This window comes from Asterias rubens, chromosome 13 (genome assembly GCF_902459465.1).
Source record: "Asterias rubens chromosome 13, eAstRub1.3, whole genome shotgun sequence".
In the NCBI taxonomy this organism is placed as follows: Eukaryota; Metazoa; Echinodermata; class Asteroidea; order Forcipulatida; family Asteriidae; genus Asterias; species Asterias rubens.
In genome coordinates, this window is record NC_047074.1 from 12,723,850 (window position 1) to 12,738,550 (window position 14,701).

The 14,701-nt window shown below is 38.8% G+C and overlaps 1 protein-coding gene across 1 annotated transcript in view; it reads right to left on the minus strand.

The window, feature by feature from the left end:
- LOC117298529 overlaps window positions 1-14,701 on the minus strand; it is a 106,123-nt gene that overhangs the window by 13,313 nt on the left and 78,109 nt on the right. The window contains exons 97-117 of the mRNA XM_033781832.1: window positions 14,121-14,311; window positions 13,579-13,774; window positions 13,088-13,194; window positions 12,651-12,828; window positions 11,701-12,405; window positions 11,121-11,390; window positions 10,492-10,764; window positions 10,004-10,294; window positions 9,650-9,753; window positions 8,941-9,156; window positions 8,350-8,524; window positions 7,816-7,964; window positions 7,198-7,314; window positions 5,676-5,831; window positions 4,769-5,126; window positions 3,957-4,108; window positions 3,275-3,453; window positions 2,748-2,877; window positions 1,748-1,955; window positions 936-1,132; window positions 261-444 (exon numbers count right to left, since the gene is read on the minus strand). Coding sequence (XP_033637723.1) covers window positions 261-444; window positions 936-1,132; window positions 1,748-1,955; window positions 2,748-2,877; window positions 3,275-3,453; window positions 3,957-4,108; window positions 4,769-5,126; window positions 5,676-5,831; window positions 7,198-7,314; window positions 7,816-7,964; window positions 8,350-8,524; window positions 8,941-9,156; window positions 9,650-9,753; window positions 10,004-10,294; window positions 10,492-10,764; window positions 11,121-11,390; window positions 11,701-12,405; window positions 12,651-12,828; window positions 13,088-13,194; window positions 13,579-13,774; window positions 14,121-14,311 — 4,536 coding nt within the window. The remainder of the gene's footprint in view (window positions 1-260; window positions 445-935; window positions 1,133-1,747; window positions 1,956-2,747; window positions 2,878-3,274; window positions 3,454-3,956; window positions 4,109-4,768; window positions 5,127-5,675; window positions 5,832-7,197; window positions 7,315-7,815; window positions 7,965-8,349; window positions 8,525-8,940; window positions 9,157-9,649; window positions 9,754-10,003; window positions 10,295-10,491; window positions 10,765-11,120; window positions 11,391-11,700; window positions 12,406-12,650; window positions 12,829-13,087; window positions 13,195-13,578; window positions 13,775-14,120; window positions 14,312-14,701) is intronic.

Below are 14,701 nucleotides of genomic sequence, written 5' to 3' on the forward strand. Positions count from 1 at the left end.
AGGGTTCAAGTTAAAGGGTCTGGGTACTTTTCGTAGGACACAAAACACAATATCCACAGATTTACATTAAACTGACAGGGGTGTAGATATCATCCACGAAGGGTCTCTCAAAGGGTCTTATCACCTGGAGTGATAAAATGAGTCAAATGAAAGAGTCATACATGAGTGGATAAACGAATGCATTCCAAAGATCCCTGGTCAGAAAATTATATCGGAATGAAGGAATTTGCCATTGCCTATATCTATGTCTCGTTACCTACCATCAGATTCTACCACAGTCTCCAATCCAGCTCCATTGATGCACTTGACAGTCACGTAGTATGTTGTATTGTGTTGTAGTTGTCCTTCCAAGTTGCTATTGGAGGCTGTCTGAGTTAACCCAACATTGACAAAGTCTTGTAAGTCCAAAGCACCTCTGGACGTTCCAATGGCCCAGTAATGTTCCTAAATGATTGCAAAGAGCAAGTCATATTTTATCAGAATCAGTTTCTACACTGCACTCAACTATGCAAAACCAATAATTGACGGAAATCTGTTCGAGTTAATTTGCCTTCCTGTCCGATCAGTCTCTAACTGCGGTGTTTTTTTTTTTGCAAGTCGCCAGACACACAAGGCCTGAAGGTCACTTCAAGGTGTGGGCTACATTTATTTTTTTTCCAGAGGCCGTTGCCACCTACTCCTAGGGCTGAACAGGGTTACCCCCTTTACAATCCATACGAATGTAGGCTTGGGTTTAGAGATCCAAACAACTTTCCAAACCCCCCCCTCTTTCAATTACAACTTAACTACGAAATCAGGCACCTTGAGTTATTGCTGCACTGGCTAATAGGTCATTGGCCACCAACCTCCTAGTTTAGCCTTCAAGGCTGTAAGAAAGAGCAACCCACTGAAGACTGAAGCAGCAGCATCATTTAAGATTAAAGCAAGTAACTTACCTTGATTTGACTTTGCGTGTCTAAGAAACTCCACAAGACCTGGATTGTGGAATTTGACGACTGGAACTGTGTTGGTTCATACTCGTTGCGGTTGATATCAACGTAGAATAACACGTCTAGCTTTGCTGGTGTATCGTCAATGTAGAAACCGTTCGAAGATGAAGACGCTTCTTGACCATTCCCTAGGACACACTTAACTGCGGAGATACATAAGAAACTAAGGTTTTCGAGAGGTTTCACAAAGTCACGTTGTTAGACTGCAGGACTTGCAATCACAAGGCTGTGGGTTCGAATCCCCAGCTAACTGCTGATTTCACAATGACTAGAATAAATATTGTCGTGTAGTTACTTGATCACAACTTCTTGATTTGTGCAAGTCATAATCATAGACGTTAAACAATGTTTTTATGAGAGAAATTGGCTGTTGTCAGCTTGGTGTTTGTATCCCCTTGTGGGAGTTTGCCGAGTTCCTTTGATGGGAAGATCATCTCACCAACAAACCCCCACATATTAAGAATTATTTCTTCATAACCTTTTAGTCTATTATGAGATTGCATGGTGAGGTATTAAGGTTGGTTTGCGGTAACACCATGTGTGTGTGTGTCTACTTCACTTGCCAAGTATATTAATATTCTACTTACTAAGAGTAGTTTTTCGGAATTCGGGAGACTTCTATGTTCTGAAAAGAACTGTCTTGCTGTTTAACCACTACCTGGGCGGAAGGTAGACAATTGGCCGGGACTACTACTTTAGCTTTAATGGGTCGTTATTAACTCTCTTATTAAACTATTTCTAATTATTGCCGAACCTACCTGTCAGGAAGAACGGAGAAGGTAAGCCATCCTCCCCAGAAGCAGATACAGTATTATTTGTGTCGTTCCTTGTGGTGTTTAGGACTTCCAGCTTCGGCAGAGTCAGGTTGGTGAGTGTGAATGTAATGGAGCTTTCCACCATGGAGCATGACTGATTACACTGGTACCAATCACATGGATTGATACACGGTACACACGGCTGGGAAATCTAATGCAAAATGTATACACAACTAAACATCAGGGTCCCATTTGGTAGTGCTGCTTAAGCAGAAGGTATTGCTTAACAATATGAGCAGGATACCCGTCACAATCTGTACATGTGACATGGTACTTTGGCTGGTAACCTTAATCTGGTAAGCATATGTTTTGTTGTGCTTAGCTCCTTTATGTGTTTAAGCAGCTCCATGAAATTGAGCCCATGTCTACATTTAATCTTGTGAAACTTAATTGTTTGTTAATATTTTCTTTTCGTTTACAATATTTGGTGTCCTAAAATACTCTTAAAATGAAACTTTCTAAACAATGAGGCACAGAACAATTTTTTTAGTGCATTCTGTGTAAATCAGTCAAACTACACAATAATTAATTTAGTGTACAGTCAAATCACAAACGTTTGTTTCTCAATGGATGACTGAAAAGTTGCATGACGATCACTGGACGTAAAATTAAGCTTTTGAAACACCAGTATGTATGCCAATATGTTTTGGAGGCCACATTTTAAATGGTTTTTGGCAATGACATAATCCCTACTTACTGTAATTGAACATGTACTGTAATTTACCTGTAGAAGTGTCAGTTTCCTTAGTCGTCAATTCTTTTTAGACCAAAACTATTTTGGTGACATTGTTTTAATTATTTCTCAAAAACTCCATCACCTCAAGTATTTTTTTAAGGTAAGCTTTCTACCATCATTTTCTTCAAAATGTTTAAGTTTGATGTAAATCTCTGGACAATGTGTTTTAAGTCCTCCAAAAGTAAACAAACCCTTTAAGTAACTTACCTCCTTATATGCCACAATGTCGGTTTTTCCCGCTTCACTACCGACACCAGCGAAATATCTGGACACAGGATTGGTACCCGCTCTGAATGGTAACCCATAGCGGCATAGCATACTAGCATCTGGAGGCATCCTGTAAACAAAATGATTTGTTGTTTTCATTATTCTATTTCAGTCTTATGAAGTGTATTTTGCCTTAAAATGATTATGATCAAGTGATACAACTTTGTAAGTCTATGAATAATTAATCCATTTATAAAGTTCGAAGGCCAAGTCAAACTGCAGCGATAACGAAAACGATAACGATAACGACGCAAAGAGAATGCATTCTATTGGTTGAGTTGCTCCACGCAGAATACGCCCACTCAACCATCTGAGGGCGTGCATTTTTAACGTTCTCGTTTTCGTTCTCGTTTTTGTTATCGTTTTTGTTCTCGTTTTCGTTCTCGTTTTCGTTCTCGTTATCGAGGCCTGTGTGACCGGGCCTGTTGCCGCAGATTTTGTTAGAGAAAAAAAAATGCAGCTATTACCTTAGGTTTTTGATGGTTGCTGTAGCAGTCGGTGGGTTGAATGGGTCATCTAGATCAGTAACAAAGCTATCTTTGTTGAAGACATGAAGGATGAGTTTGGTGGATGAAGACATGACAGGGATACCGGTCAAAGAAGAGAGAAGATTGCCATCGATGTACACATTAAAAGACCACTCGTCCTGTCAAAACATAATAACAAATAATTAAAACAAACAAAACGAAAGTCACTTGCATCTTGTACAGAAAATGACTGCTCTTTACGTCTGAAATATTTTAAAATCTGTCCAGATTTTGAGATTTATACAGCATGTCATCCATTAAAGCAAATAAACAAATGATGTTGACTTTTATTGAACACGATCGTCCTATCAACATTGTTTTTGAAAATGAAACTTACTTTAATTATTCATTAAGACTTTTTTCCGCAAGTCGTATTACAGAAACTTATTCAGAAATGTGTTCACAGTACCAACAGTTTAATAAAAAAAACAAAAAAAGTTCCTTTAAAAGTATTGATGATCGCCTCCTTCAGTTCCCAGGGAAGTAGTTTGAAAGTTTGAACACAAATTTGTATTTGAAGTTGACGTTCAAAGAAAGTAATTCAAGAGGGTATAGAAAAGGGTTCTTAGTTTTGCTGAGGGGATAGCGCTTGTACAACAATGCTTGTTACAAATAAATGTACCTCTTTTGCATCAAACGGCATGACACTGAAGTGAATAGAGTAGTGGTGTTCCTCCATGGATGGGTCAAAGTCAAGATCTACAGACTGTGACGTCATCGGCCATTCATCTTCAAAATAGCGACACCACAATACTGCTTGTGACGCGTTGCCATCTGAGGACGACAAATCAGAGTTTCACATGTAACTGTGGCTTGAGGAAAAATGAAAGTGTGAGTTTATGTTCCTTAAAAGTATCTCGTTGTTAAAAAATAAAATAAAAAATAGAATCAATGTAAAGCTCTTCTAATAATTAGTTTAAATGATTGAGGCGCAAGGGAACAGAAAGTTTGGAGTTCATGTTACTTGGAACATCTTCTTAAAAAAATACATAGCAAAATAAAAGTAGCATTTACAAAAAGTTATCTTCAAAAATCAGAGGTCTTATGCTGATAGCCATTTTTAAAGCCTTTAAACACCCTTAACGTTCATCATTTCCACATTTGGCTGGTTCATTTTCATGTAATTGCTGATGTTATTTTTGTTGTAGCTTATAATAATCATTGTTTTATTCTTGGTGTTCCGTGTTTTTATCGAAGGTCTTTTGTGGCCTTTGTGCCTTTCATATATATCTCTATAATTTTAACATTTTTATTGTAACTATTGTAATTCAAATACAATTGGGCGTTTTGCTGTGAATTTTGAAATGTTTTAATAAACCAATTAATAAGTTAGATGAGTTATTCCAGCCAGCCTTTCACTTAGGAGTTAAAGTCTACATATTGTCCCACTGGCATGCCTGTCACATTGGTAGCATTGAAGAAAAAGTGACTTACTTGGATGCAGTTGCAGACCACATGCTCTCTGTGTAGTCCATCTGCCGCCATCTTCATCAGAAATGCCGTCACCATCTGCATCTTTCTTACGAATGGTCCATGGTGTTCGTGTAGCCATTGTAACTACATCCGTGTTTACTTGAGGTGAGCTAACAGTGATCATGTCTGCCGCTTCATCAGCAGTGGTCATGTCTGCCGCTTCATCAGCAGTGGTCATGTCTGCCGCTTCATCAGCAGTGGTCATGTCTGCCGTTTCTGTGGTCACTAAATCAACTGTTGTGCTGTTGACTGATGAATAATCAGAGGTTGACTCGTCGATTCCTAGGAAATTTTTGCAGTCACATTGAGGACATTCCGACTGTTGATAGATAATAAAGCAACATTTTATAACATTTCAACTATTAACAATAGTATTATTTGACACTATTAAAGCGCCGGTATCCGCCGCAAGCGGCGCTCATGGTGCTGCTGTACAGAAAGCAACAAATAAGCAAAGAAAGTATTATAATATTAAGAAAAAAAGAGTAACACAATTCTTCTTTATGTAGATGAGTTTTTAAATTGTTCTTGAATATGCAAAGTGAGTTTTAAAGTTTCACAATATCAGGTAGGGAGTTCCAAAGCCTCGGTGCTGCGCTCTGAAAACTTCTCTCCCCATCGATGATTTGTCATTTCCCCCGAAACATATCTGAAGTTTGTTAGCCACGACGATTACTAAACTCGCATTACGGAAAAACGGTGTAAGCCGTGCTTCTTAGTTCTTTATTTGAACAGATTTTTGCAAAATCGTTTTTAAAGTTGAAAAATGGTGTGTATGAACTTTATTCTTAAATCTTTGTGCATTTTAAACTTGTGCGAGCCATGTATTGTTTTAGGGTAATAACGTTTCTTATGTCTGATGTCTTACTTGATAGAAGGGTGTTGCATAGCAACACTGGCATATCCCTTCTTGCCAATTCTCAGCTCCACCAAAGTCATACTCTCCGACCACTCTGTCCGGACCATCCCAGAACAAAATACTTGTGACGCTATGGAGGTCTGATGACGCAGCCAATAGATCAAACTGAACAAGAACAAAAAAGATTTAAAGATACTGAACACTATTGGTAATTGTAAAAGACCAGTCTTCTCACTTGGTGCATCTCAACATATGCATAAAATAACAAACCTGGGAAAATTTGGACTCAATTGGTCCTTTAAGTTACACGAAAATTATGAAAAAAGCACCCTTGCTGTATTACTTTGTTTCCTTGTAGATAGGAATAAAAGAATCCTGCAGCCGATTTCACAAAACTATACGTAACTGCGTAAGTCCACGTGTGCAACGTGTATGGCGTAAGTTGCATCATAAACGTTGCGCAAGTGGACTTACGCAGTTACATACAATTTCGTGAAATCGGCCACCAAAATAGTAGCATCATAACTACTATTAAGCTTTGATGCGAAGATACTTGTATAGTAATGGTGAAAAAGTCAAATTGCTCTTTCGTTTTAAAGAAGAGAGTTACTAACACATTGGCCATCAGTCTTTATTATTTTAGTGATAAATTACCTTTTTCTCAAAAACTATGTTACTTCAGAGGGAGCCGTTTCCCACAATGTGTTATACCATCAACAGCTATCCGTTGCTCATTACCAAGTAACTTTTTATGCTAGTATACATTTTGAGTAATTACCAAACGTGTACAGGGCCTTTAAAACCAAAATAGTAGCGTCATAACTACTATTAAGCTTTAATGCGAAGACCATTGTAGTATTGGTAAACAAGCCAAATTGCTCTTTCGTTTTAAAGAAGAGAGTTACTTACACATTGGGTAAAAACAAATCTGTAAAATAATCACTTTCACTGAATGTTTGAAAAATAAATTAATCTGAAAAATTATACACAGTAAATGCAGAAAGAAATTGCATTGGAAACAAAACTTAGCTACATTACATTTGGGTTAATGTTTTGAAAAACCCTATTAAGACAAGTGCTTGGTATATTTTGGAATTATTACATACGTTTTGTTTGTTTGGAATGAAATTGGCTTGCAAGGGAAAACAAATCATGACCACTTACTAAATCTAAGGTATTTAATAAGTGAGAAAAACAATTCAATACTCTCTTGCCACTTCCCTTCGGATGGGACGTTAAGCTGTTGGTCCCATGTGTTGTGTTACGCATGCAAAATAATTCAATGCACTTATCGAAAAGAGAAGGGGTTCGCCCCGGTGTTCCTGGCTGTGGCTGCTGAAATGTGCCATAGCGCCTTGTAAACCCTATGTAATGTGATACTTGGGTCTTAGAAGTCATCACTGCAGCAACCTATCTTTCTGAAAGTTTGTATATATACTCAGCGCCTTGAGTACCTTGTTGGTAGATACGTGCGATATGTAAGACTTCACATTTATTTATTATTCCAGGTTTTTATATGAAGAACTTTTACCTCGTATTCAGAGCTTCTGACAATTTGTGCATTAGTGACATACGCTCCGGAGAGCATACGAGGTCCTCTTGTATCTCGCTCCATCTTGAGAGACACACTTTCATCCGATGCAGATACCTTAGAGAAGCAATCAAATGACAATATTACTGACTCATATCAAAGTTGGAATTGTTTCATATGAGAAGAATTTGATCTAGTTTAACGAATTGTCAAACCAGAACTTTATATGTCAATCATTAACTGACTTTCAATCATTTATTCATTCAGTCGATGCGGAGCATCGGATGATGGTCCTTCAGCTATGCGCAGCTCTTCCCGTCCCGGCACCAAAAAGGTGTCCACAAAGGTAGTTTGTGGCCTACCGTGGGAACAGCGACCCTGAGTAGGGGCCCAAAGCACCAGCCTGCTCACTGCCAGCTCAGTATGTCCATGGTATGTCTGAGACAGTGACCTGCTAATCTCAGCCTTCTTGTCCTCATAAATTGACTTTAAAACCCAAGATCTTGTCATGACAATCTGGTTAAAAACGGGTCTTTATTGACATTTCATGTAAATTACTTGCAGTTTGTTGCGACTAGTCGAGTAGTGACATTCATTATGACATTTCATGTATCTTACCTGTTGATTCTGGTACTCTAAATCCCAGTTGTCAATCCTCATGTTCCATAGTCCGTTGAAATCCAAGGCCTGCCACTTTGGATCAGTGAACGAAGTGTCTGTCAGAGGGCAGGGTGGACCTTCTGGGTTGGGCTGGTGTAAGATCGTTCCTGATATAAAGGACACAACGTGAAAATAATTTGTGGTACATGATTGAGTACTTGTTGGTGAATGGGAATGTCCGATGGATAGGTGTATTATGGTATTAAATTAATCTATCAATGATAAATCTGTGTGCTCAAAACAATACTGTTTTCCAGACAAGATAACAACTTTCAAATGCAAGTTAAAAATAAATATAAATTACAATTTTTCATTCAGATGAATATAATTATTTAACGCTCAGAAAATATTTGCAGTGTAGAAAGTAACTTCAAAATGTATTTAAAAGTTCCTCCCGTTTGGAAAAAAATTCAGCTTGAGAAACTGTTACTGTCACCATAGTTCAACATTCAATGAATAGATTACAATCTTAAGAATTCGTTCAGTACTAACCAGTGACTTGGCTTCTACTATACGTATCTGTCAAATCCATCATGAAATCGTCTCCATCCACAACCAATCCAGAACTAGGCTCTGATAGATCCACAAAGATTGGTCCTACTTTGGTTACAGTGCTATCCCCTGCACGGTTCACGGCTTCTAGCTCAACGAAATACGGGTGGTTGGTCTATGAGAAGTAAATTGAGGAACTATAATTAGAGATTTTGCAAACAACCTACCAACCGAAATGACCGATGGTATAAATGCAAAAAAAAAAGACGTTCCGACCCTAGCAGAGTTTTTTCGAAGGCTAGATGACAACACAGCAAACATGCACAGGTAACTAAATATAACATATAACATGAACAGAAAACTGTTTTAACAATTTAGAACAGTAAAGCAACTTTTTCTCAAATATTATTAGATTTTCTTATTATTTCTCGAGTACAGCAATATCATTATTAATCAAACACAAGGCCATTAATTTTGTGCGCCCGAAAAATTACATTCATCATCGAAGATTTCCCAAAGCAAACACTTTAAAAACATTTGCTTTGAGCTCTAAACAGAAATAAGGTGGAGAGGAACAACACACCAACATACCGCTAAACTCAACTCTACATAGGTAAACTCAGAGATACCCGGGCCAAGAACCAGCCATTCCTGGCCAGGAACAGGAGTAAGGTTACCGCTGTCTTCCACTCTACAAGAGGCAGCCTCTAGAAGACGGATATTGAAGGATTTAATTCCACTTTCTTCATCTATGTAGTCCTCCCATGCCACATGTATTGACTCAGTGCTATCTGTGTATGTCACCAGCTGTCACGGAAAAACAAAACATAGCATTGATAGGAGTCAAAATGAAAGAATATTTCAGCACAAACTGTTTTTGATCCAAATTTGCTTTTTAGGTATTCGGCGAAATAACAATTCTTTGCAAAATAGAAGTATTTCTTGATGTGGCTATTTTTAAAAACAGATTAAAAATAATAATGAATGATCAGCCCTCAATCCAGCGACCCGCTGTATCATTTGATCAGTTGTAATTTGAAAATACAATTTCAAATGGCAACTGTGCTGGATTTGTTCAACTTCTGTTTTTTTAATTGGGATATGGTGGGGAAATGAATAAAATAGTACAATAGTTAAACCCAAATGTTGCAACCTTCTTTGTGAGGGTCGATAATGAACAATAATTTTCGTAATAAAATGATAATTGTTTTTTTTACATAAAATCCTCTATGTATCTGCACTCCATAATATTGCTTATGAAAAAATTTAGGATAACTTTGATTGAGGTAAAAATACCAACCATGCCATAGAAAGGTCCAGCACGAAGGCGCCCCTCAATGGGCGGGGTGATATCAACTGAGAAGTGACTAGTAGAAGAGTTACACTGCCCTCCTTCGTTCATTCCTTAAATAAAAGAATTGAACATAAAAATGCTTTAGAATCATTCACTGGTTGAATAACGGAGATATAATAATTTTCTTGTAGGGTCTAGTTTGAACAATGGGTTCCCTTGTGAGGTCCATTGTTCAATTGTGTAAAATACCCCACAAGTTGGCTCCAAAACCCTAAACACACCAACAGAAAGCCGTTCTACATGAGTGACTCAGGAACAACTGCATGGAAAGAACTTAGTCTACAGTGAAGTATAACTCACCAACTACCGTCACGAAGTATGAACCTTCTTGCTCAAGACTCAGTCCTTTGATCTCCTGATAGGTATCCTTGCCAATAAAATGCATCTTTCTTTCATTAAACGCAGTCTTGGCTTCATCCGTTGCTAGAAGCATGTCCAAACAGTCCATGTTCTCTGGTGACACAGTAGCCGAAGCGGCATTGCCCAGGCCGACATAGTAGAGTAGGATGGGGAAGGTCGAGTCGAATTCTTCCCATTGGAGTTTGACTTCGGAGAGCGAATTGACAAACTCTGGTATTTTAACCTCCGTAGCTGTTTGGACAAAAACAAAACTAGTCATTATTTCTAATTCTTTGCGTTGTTAGATAATAACAAAGCAACCATTCAGAAAATTTACATATGTCAGTATAGAACCAAAATTCATGATGACTTGCATAAAAAACTAGACTTAAATTAATGCTTGAAGTATAAAAGTTAAGAAAGTAAAAAACAATAATAACGAAACCTACCGGAAATTTTACTATCCACACCAGCATGTATACCACTTGACGTGACCTCAGCGGCAGAGAAGCTTGCACTATGACCTTTGACCGTCACATAGTACGTAGCAGTCAACGCCTGTAGATCAAGGTTATTGAAGGTGACCGATGTATTCTGACCAACATTAGTGAAGGGTACTGTGTTGTCTCTAGTCTTTGGGTAGCGACGATCGGTGCCCACTGCAACCTCATAATAGTCAACCGCCTGCTCTGTAGCATGGTCTTTGGTAATCTCAGCATTTCCTAAAATGTATACCCCCCAAAACAATAAGTACATCAGAAACAGTAAGGTAGGGCAAAATAGTTTGGTTAAAGCCCTTTTCACACGACAGCAATTTAGCAGGGGTCTCTCGCTTAATTTAAACATGGTTGTGATATTTTACAAGTTGCACTTCGTCTGACAGGACACATTGTTTTAATTTTCCAAGGTCCCTGGTGATATCTCAAACTTGCCGTCCTTTAACGGACAGTAAAAACATGTTTCTGGTCTTTCATACGAGATGCATTTGGTAAAACTTCGCAACATGCTCAAATTTCGCAAGGGACCCTTGTTTATGATGGCTGTCGTGTGAAAAGGGCTTTAGTGACCACGAATTTACCTGTATATTCAACAGTCTCCTGTATGGGCATTCCTTGACCAAAGCCACTCCAGCTTGCCGATATGGTGTCAGTTTCTCTCTGGTAGGTTAGATCAAAGCCTGCAAGGAGACCATCGTAAACTTGACCAGGTATCAGTGGGTCTCGTTTCACGGTGATTCCATCAGAGCGGAGTGTGATGGGTATGTTCAGAGCGTTGGTTGCCCGCACCACGGTGTAGTAGGTCTCGCCGTCCATCATTTCAATGAATGTGTTTGTATCTGAAGTACGGTCTGTAACCAAAACAATATTGTGAGTGACAGGTCTGTAAACACAACAACATTGTTAGTAAGGATTGGAACGAAGAAAGCTTCAAGTTACCAACATTTATATTAAAACAATTGGTATTAGTCTTTAGTCAGACCATTTGCCGGCTGGAAACCAAATAATGCATTACCGATATCTATTCATTTGATGTAGACTTTTGTGGCAAATTATTACATTTCAGAAAATTGTACAAAAAAAACCCGAAACGACACGGGAAAGTTTTTGTCTTCTTCTCCAAGAAGTAAAATATTTAGATGTTTTTTGAGTAAAAAATACCTCCTACATCCGTCAGCGGCTGAATTTCCACTCCGTCAATTCTATAAATAGCCCACTCGTTCTCTCTGATTGGACAAGGGTCTCCACTGAAATCCCAAGAAGCACTCAGTTCAGTCAAAGATGTCTGGAAGTCAAGGTCATGGAGGTCATTGGAAGTGACTCCATCTTTGACGGTGAAAGGTCTTAGTGGCTGAAGTCCTGCACTGAATCGACTGACGAAGATGCCATTCGAGACTGCCGTGCTGGTCAAACCAGCTTCATTGTACCCTCTCACTGACGCATAGACTCTTCGCACATCACTTAAATCAAGATCGGTGATAAGCTCTGAAGTCTGGTACCTATCCACCTCATAGAACGATCTGATCTGAGTTCCTCCCGGTGTGGTGCCTAATGCTACTTCATATTTAGTGATCCGAGTATCTTCATCTTTGAAAGGTTCCCAGAGGATCTGAATCTGGGTGATGGACTCCAAACACTCTCCATCCAGCTCTAAGCAGTCACCCATGTTACTGCAATCCCAGCTCGGCTGCCTCTCTAGGTAGTTCTGATTCAATTTATGAACACCAGAAAGTTCCACCACAACACCATATGAGGGCGGGGTGTCATCGATTTCAATGGGTTCAGAGAAAGCGTATGTACTCTGGCTGACGGCGTTAAAGGCCTCAATGGTGACATAGTACAGTTTGTTATGCATCAAGTCTAAATCTGAAAAAGAATGTAATCAAATTGTCTATTGGTTAAAGATGCTACAGCATTCAGTTTTCGTTTGACCAACAGAATGGCTGCGATAAAACAAAAAACAAAAAACAACATCAACATTAACAACAAGAGGAAAACATTTTCATGTTAAATAATGTTCTGAATTTTATGTCAAAAGGTGAGACTATAAGTTTCTGCGGAAAAAGAGGAAATTGTTACTTAAAAAAGGCTTTAATCTTTACAGTTCTTACCTGTGGCACTGTAGTGTGTCATATAGCCAGGTAATTTGTCCGACACAAACACATCATTCAGACCCTCTGCAGTCCCGACAAGAAACCTTACATACTCAATTCCTGACTCGTCATCTAGGAAATCAGTCCATCTGCACTTGAGGGCGCTGTTTGCGTGTAAGAAAGATGGGCACATGACCTGGCAGATAGAGAGACAAAGTATAAGCCATTAGGACAGCTCTTAACTCTATGGCACTTTTTCGCACGGCTTCAGCTTCAGGTTTCGTTCTCTCGTCTGAAGACCTGAGCACATACGCAAAGCACGTGCAATTTTCAAAACAACCACGGGGCCAAGCTAGCCTGAGCCGAATCTGTGGATTACAAAAGGGCATATGAACAACCCGTGCAGCTGTTCCTGCATGTCCAGTGGTTGAATTGTTTGCACTCAGGATACATACCTGACCAGCATCTGGCGGTGTGGTATCTACAGTTAAACTGGTAGTATAAACTGTTTGCTTCAGTCCAACACTGTTGATGGCACGGACAGTCAGAATATTCGGTAAACCTGAAATCAAAATAATAAAGAAATATTTATAAAAGGAAAACAAACAATATCCAGTTACCAGCATGAAAGATCACACTTGCTTTTTTTAAGAGTTAACACCTATAGGTTATAGTTGAAGTTTAAAAACTATGCTTCTTCGTCAGCACAATGTTTTACAGCGCATAAATTTTAGGCAAATAACTAATGACTTTGTTTGAGGCTGACAATGGTTCTCATCATCATTACCATCCTTCGTCCTTGGACGGAAATGTAGAAGCAGCTTTGATGAAATGGTGCCAGATTGCTTTATTCCCCGTGACTCACGGGTTGTTGTGTCTTGTTAAGACTGAAATTTGTGTTTTTGGTGATGGTGTCTGTGTAGTTCATTTAACAATGGTTCTTCACCTTCAAGGGCAGGTTTGACCAAACTCGAAGGAATGTAGGAATTGTTTGCATGTGTCAGAGGAAACACATCACTAGCTCCTGCATACTGTCCCACGGTAAAGTATGTTGCAATGAGGTTACTCTCCGAATCCTCCACGTCCCACATCGCATCGATAGAGTCTACAAATGACTGATAAAGCTTGACACCACCAAAGCCCTGAAGTAAATGGGTACAAAAAATACAAGAAAATAATAATAATGAACTCGTATAAAGCGCACAAAACCGTCAAAGTGCTAATGTTGCTAAATACAAACAATAGCATAACATGTACACATTTACAATAACAAACATTTTAACGTAAGCCTCAGCTAAGAAGAAATCCACAACACGTGGTAGAGAAAACAAATACAAATGCAATATCTAAGATCTGGACATGAAAAGGTCCTTTTGACAAGCAGGCATGTTGATTAAGTTTTAAACTATATCACTAACCAATCACATTAGGAAACATCACACAAATTTTATGTTTTTTTTCTTCAATTTCCTTAACATTTCCACTCACCAAATCAACAGTTGTACCATATTGACCAAAGTCAGTGATGTTAATGTTTGGCGGTGTAACATCTACCGTGAAACCATTGGAGACAGTTTCTAAGACATTGTCACCATTGGTGATGGCACGGACAGTGCTGTAATACGTCACACCATGCTGGAGAGGTAGTGGAGACTGTGCCTTGCCAAGACCAGCAAGACCTGTTAAACACAGAATATAAAACACATGAATTGTTTTTATTGTTACCTTTTTTTCCCTTCTTTTTCCCCCCAAATTTAACTACATCAAACCACTTTAAATTTATAAAAATGCTACAAAAGCAATATAGACATGCACACATACATGCCTAGGGATTGCTCAAAGCGAACCAAATCACTCTCCGAAAGGGCAAGATCCCTAAATAAAGGGTTTGTCTTGTCTCCTTGCTTGTAGTCTGTCTGTCTAGGCTGTCTTCTACAAGCCTTGGCTTAATCTGACAGCCTCATACTCGCTTTATTGTGGTTAACAGAGGTCAACTGGTTTCCGCTGTGCTTATTAAATCAAACTGTGTGGGCTTTAAATGTTCTTGTTCTAACTGTTTCTAAGTTAAC